The 4,555-nt window shown below is 39.4% G+C and overlaps 1 protein-coding gene across 1 annotated transcript; it reads right to left on the bottom strand.

The window, feature by feature from the left end:
- LOC109839125 lies at positions 884-3,950 on the bottom strand. The gene is made up of 5 exons (XM_020407556.1): positions 3,685-3,950; positions 3,056-3,254; positions 2,634-2,785; positions 1,751-2,392; positions 884-1,514 (listed from the first exon to the last, which is right to left on the bottom strand). The coding sequence occupies exons 1-5, from the start codon at positions 3,948-3,950 to the stop codon at positions 884-886; spliced, it is 1,890 nt and encodes a 629-aa protein (XP_020263145.1).

Genomic DNA, 4,555 nt, shown 5'->3' with positions numbered 1-4,555 from the left:
TGGTGATATTACTCTACTGCCTTGGGAACTATGAAATGCATTGAATGCAGTCAGATCAAAAATATCTCGGTAACCTTGACAACCAATTGCAAGTGAATAATAGTAACCTAAACAATAAACAAATAAAACTGACAACAAAGAGCAGGTGGATAACAGGTGTATAACAGTAAACTTAACTTTCAATCGATAAACATATCAACCAATCAAAAACTTCAATATTAAAGTGATAAACTTGACAACCAAATAATAATATTAACAACCAAGTCAAAACTTCAACATTAAGGTGATAAACTTGACAACCAAGTAATAACCTTAACAACCAAGCCAAAACTTTAACATTAAAGTGATAAAATTGAAAACCAAGTAATAACCTTAACAGCCAAGCCATAAAACCTAACAATTTTAACGATATACTTGACAATTTTAACAATCGATGATATTGACAGCAAAGAGCAGGTGGATAACAGGTGTATAACAGTAAACTTAACATACAATCGATAAACCTATCAACCAAGTCAAAACTTCTACATTAAAGTGATAAACTTGACAACCAAGTAATAACCTTAACAACCAAGTCAAAACATCAACATTAAAGTGACACACTTGACAACCAAATAATAATCCTATCAACCAAGTCAAAACTTCTACATTAAAGTGATAAACTTGACAACCAAGTAATAACCTTAACAACCAAGTCAAAACTTCAACATTTAAGTGAGAAACTTGACAAGCAAATAATAACCTTAACAACCAAGTCAAAACTTTAACATTAAAGTGATAAAATTGAAAACCAAGTAATAACCTTAGCAACCAAGTCATAACCTTCTCACTTGTAATGATATACCTGACAACAAATTCGTATACATGACAATAAAATGCTAAACTATATAGGCTCGTTACAGCTTGCACGATTGTGACCCTCCATGTTGCATCGAGAGCACTTAACAGGTCGGGTGTTCAGCGACCTGTTGTTTATTCGTCTAGTGCATGGTCTGCCACGTCTTTTTTTGGTGAGAGGAGGCTTCAACACTCGCTCTTCTGGCAGTACAAAGCGCTTCTCGTAATCTGGGATGGGATAGATGATCGGTGCATAGCTTGCTCTGAATGCGTCAATAGTCATGTACCAATCGCAATATTGATAAATTTCCCGTACCATCCATGAAATTGCAGCGCACGCATGTTTGCAGGGAATGCGAAGGATGTCCCAGGACCTACAAGAACAAGTCCGATTCTTCAAATATACGCGGCAAGTTTTATTGGACTCGACCTCCACAATATCTTCCGTCGAATGTTTAATCGCCAAGCAGCTACCATGCTGAATGTTATCACTCAGCACCATCTCCGCTTCCGGGCATAGGTATCCAGACCATTTCTGACCCAATAGCCTCCTTTCATGCATGCGCTCCATTATTTGCTTCCGTATGGTCTCAACCAAAGGTAAGATTCGCAACAATCGTGCCTTTCTTATCCAGCTGTTGAAGGACTCAGCAACGTTTGAAGTAACATGGCCATACCTTAACAAAAAAACACTAACATTAACAATAAAACCATAAACTAAACATTAAAGGCCTAACCTTAACAAAAAATATCCTAAACTTAACAGCAAAACCCTAGCAGAATAACTCTAACCATAACAATAAAAATCTAACCTTAACAGAAAACTGTAGGATAACTCTAACCTAAACAACTATAACAGTGCTGTAACAAAATAACGTTGTAACAAAATAACGTTGGGACCAAGCTATCTTACCTTATACCAGGAAAATACGCGTTTGCCCATCTCTCCGGGGAGTATTCCATTACAGTGACGTAAGCCCTGTGATCGATCGCTGCCAATTCTTTCATGTCATTATCCCATTCAGATATTGTGAACTTATAAGCCGCAGATTGTAACAGCTCGCCCAACGTAGTCGCGATATTTGCCTTGTGCCCAAAATCCTTCATCTTTTTTTTGAAATTCTCGACTAGATGCAGAACACACCTTGAATGGAATGCATCTGGAAAGAATTCCTCGACTGCTGCCCTGATACCCTTGTCGGCGTCTGAAATCATTACCAGTCGATGTGGAGGTTGGTAAGGATTTTCCCTATCATACAGTAACGTCCATAATCCTTGTAAGAACCATTTCCAGTTAACCTCATTCTCTTGGTCGCATACGCAATAAGCTAGGGGAAATATTCCCTGGTTGCCGTCATACCCAGTAGCGCTAAGTAGTATGCCTCTGTAACGATCTTTAATAAATGTTCCATCCAAAAACAATAGAGGCCTACACCCAGCAATGAACCCTTCAATACAGGCATTATAACTAATGAACAGTCGCCTGAACCTCCCGTCATCAGCATCAATAACAACACGACTCCCTGGATTAGTTGCATGCACCATGGATTCATACCTGCATGAATATAACAACAAAGCAGTACATTTAGCGAAGGATTCATAACCATAACAAATGATCTTCAAACTTCACGACCAACACGTATACTTAACGACGAACCAATAACTTTAACAACTAATACGTATAGTTAGCAACCAACACGTACACTTAACGTCGAACCGCCAACTTTAACAACTACTACGTATAGTTAGCAACCAAAACGTAAGAGTGATTTCAGAAGAATAAAAAAGATAAGGACCATCTCAGTGAATCGTAAGCCTCATCATCGTCACCGAACAGGTCCTGTTGAGCTGTCTCCTTGCTCCACCACGCTTTACTGTAGTTAATCTTGATGCCAAAATTAGAGAGCATGTCGTTCTTGATATCGACCGCACGAAGATCTGGCCTAACCTTCAAAATAGCTTATATTTAGCTAGCAATGAACTTCCTTGATGCCCTTGAGTTGCCAGCATTTGCTCCATGTTGACCGCAGGTGTGGGTAGACTCGAAATTCTTTATGGACATGATAGATGAATTTCTGAGCGGGGAAGCAAACAACATCCAAGGGCAACCATGTGTGTGCTTGAATCGGCAATAGACTCTTATGCGTCTTTGTTCATTGTGGTAAAAATCATACTCGAACCGTTTAGCAATTGAATAGTATTAAAGTGCTAATCTAACTTTAGCAGCACTATCAAATTTTTGACCAACTTCACGTATGGAGGTGTGCCACTCACTTGGTATCTTTGTTTGGTGATTAAGCATGTCTTCCAGCAGCATGATCGAGTCGCCGGTGGGGTTGTCATTAGGAATACGCTCATCATTACTGGTTTGGGTGAACATGTTATCTGCACACCTCGAATTTTCTGTCGGTATTGTCCTGAAGTAGTAAGAAAAATACATAGCCTTAGCAACGAACTGATAACCTTAACAACGAACTCATAAACGTAACAGCCAACGCATATCCTTAACAACCAACACTTATACTTAAGGGCAGACTCGTGACCTTAACAACAAACGCATATACTTAACATCAAACACCTTATCTTAGCAACCAACCAGTATACGTAACAGCCAACAAATAACCTTAACAACCAGTGCTTAACATAACCTTGACAACCAACACATTACCTAATAACATAACCTTGACAACCAACACATTACCTAAGCAACCAATGCATGAGGTTAACAACTAATGGCAAAACCTATCAGTAAACTCAAAAGGAAATCTGGGGTGTAATTCCTACGCAGTTTCCGGCGTAGTCTGCGTGTTCTGCGACATTGAGGATTCCCCAGCGGAGGTAGCATACAAATTCGCGTCTGTAAATCCATTACGCCGACAATACTCGAACATCAAATTTAAGTCGTCGTCATTGTCAATTGAAATACTGAATTTCTTTTCCCTTTCGCATATGAACTTCAGTGAAAGAGATTGCATTGGTATTTTAAGCCTTTCCGCCACTCGATATTTCAAGCTGATTATTTCTGTATTCTCTTTGATAACGACGAATACACCGTCACCACCTTTGTTGCTTTTTGCCTTCGTTACCACGCATAGAAGAGATCCATCCGCCATTTTATTACAGGGAGTAGTTGAAGAATCGAAGAGGCTTTTATTGAGGAGAATTAAGTGGAAGGAACAACTTAGCTTGAAGGGGAATATAGCTGGTGATAATATCTGGTGATAATTTTGGAAGGAAATGGGAATTTTCCCCCCAAAAAAAGTCATTCTAATCACCATTTAATGCCTACAGTCAAAACGATGGGTTTCCGTCGTGAGACCCCCCAAAAAAAGTCATTCTAATCACCATTTAATGCCTACAGTCAAAACGATGGGTTTCCGTCGTGAGAGGGCGACGAACACAGGCTGCAAAGGGTATTTTGGGCATTTCGAGTGGGGTTTAAACGGAGTTAGGCCTGGGGATTCGTTTTGGGGGCTAGAAGAAAATCGGGGGTAGTCATGGGGGTAAAGGGCACGTTGAAAAAGTCTTGGGGGGGCATAGCACGTTTTGGGTTGTTTTGGGGGCTGGAAGCAATTTTCCCTTGATTATATCATTCTGAATATATTTAAAATCCGGGGAAGAATTTTTAACAATAAGGTAGGATTCAATGTAGAATACGAGCTCTTCGTGTTGAACACTTCATTCTACATTATTTGTTTTGTTTATTTCAGAATAATAA

Source organism: Asparagus officinalis, chromosome 4, assembly GCF_001876935.1.
Source record: "Asparagus officinalis chromosome 4, Aspof.V1, whole genome shotgun sequence".
NCBI lineage: Eukaryota > Viridiplantae > Streptophyta > Magnoliopsida > Asparagales > Asparagaceae > Asparagus > Asparagus officinalis.
This window is presented reverse-complemented; position numbering and strand designations above follow the sequence as displayed.

Coding starts and splice junctions, on each gene's coding strand:
- LOC109839125 (XM_020407556.1), bottom strand. CDS start 3,950: ATGGCGGATGGATCTCTTCTATGCGTGGTAACGAAGGCAAAAAGCAAC. Junction 3,255..3,684: donor GGATTTACAGACGCGAATTT/GTATGCTACCTC, acceptor TTACTACTTCAG/GACAATACCGACAGAAAATT. Junction 1,515..1,750: donor GCGTATTTTCCTGGTATAAG/GTAAGATAGCTT, acceptor TTTTTTGTTAAG/GTATGGCCATGTTACTTCAA.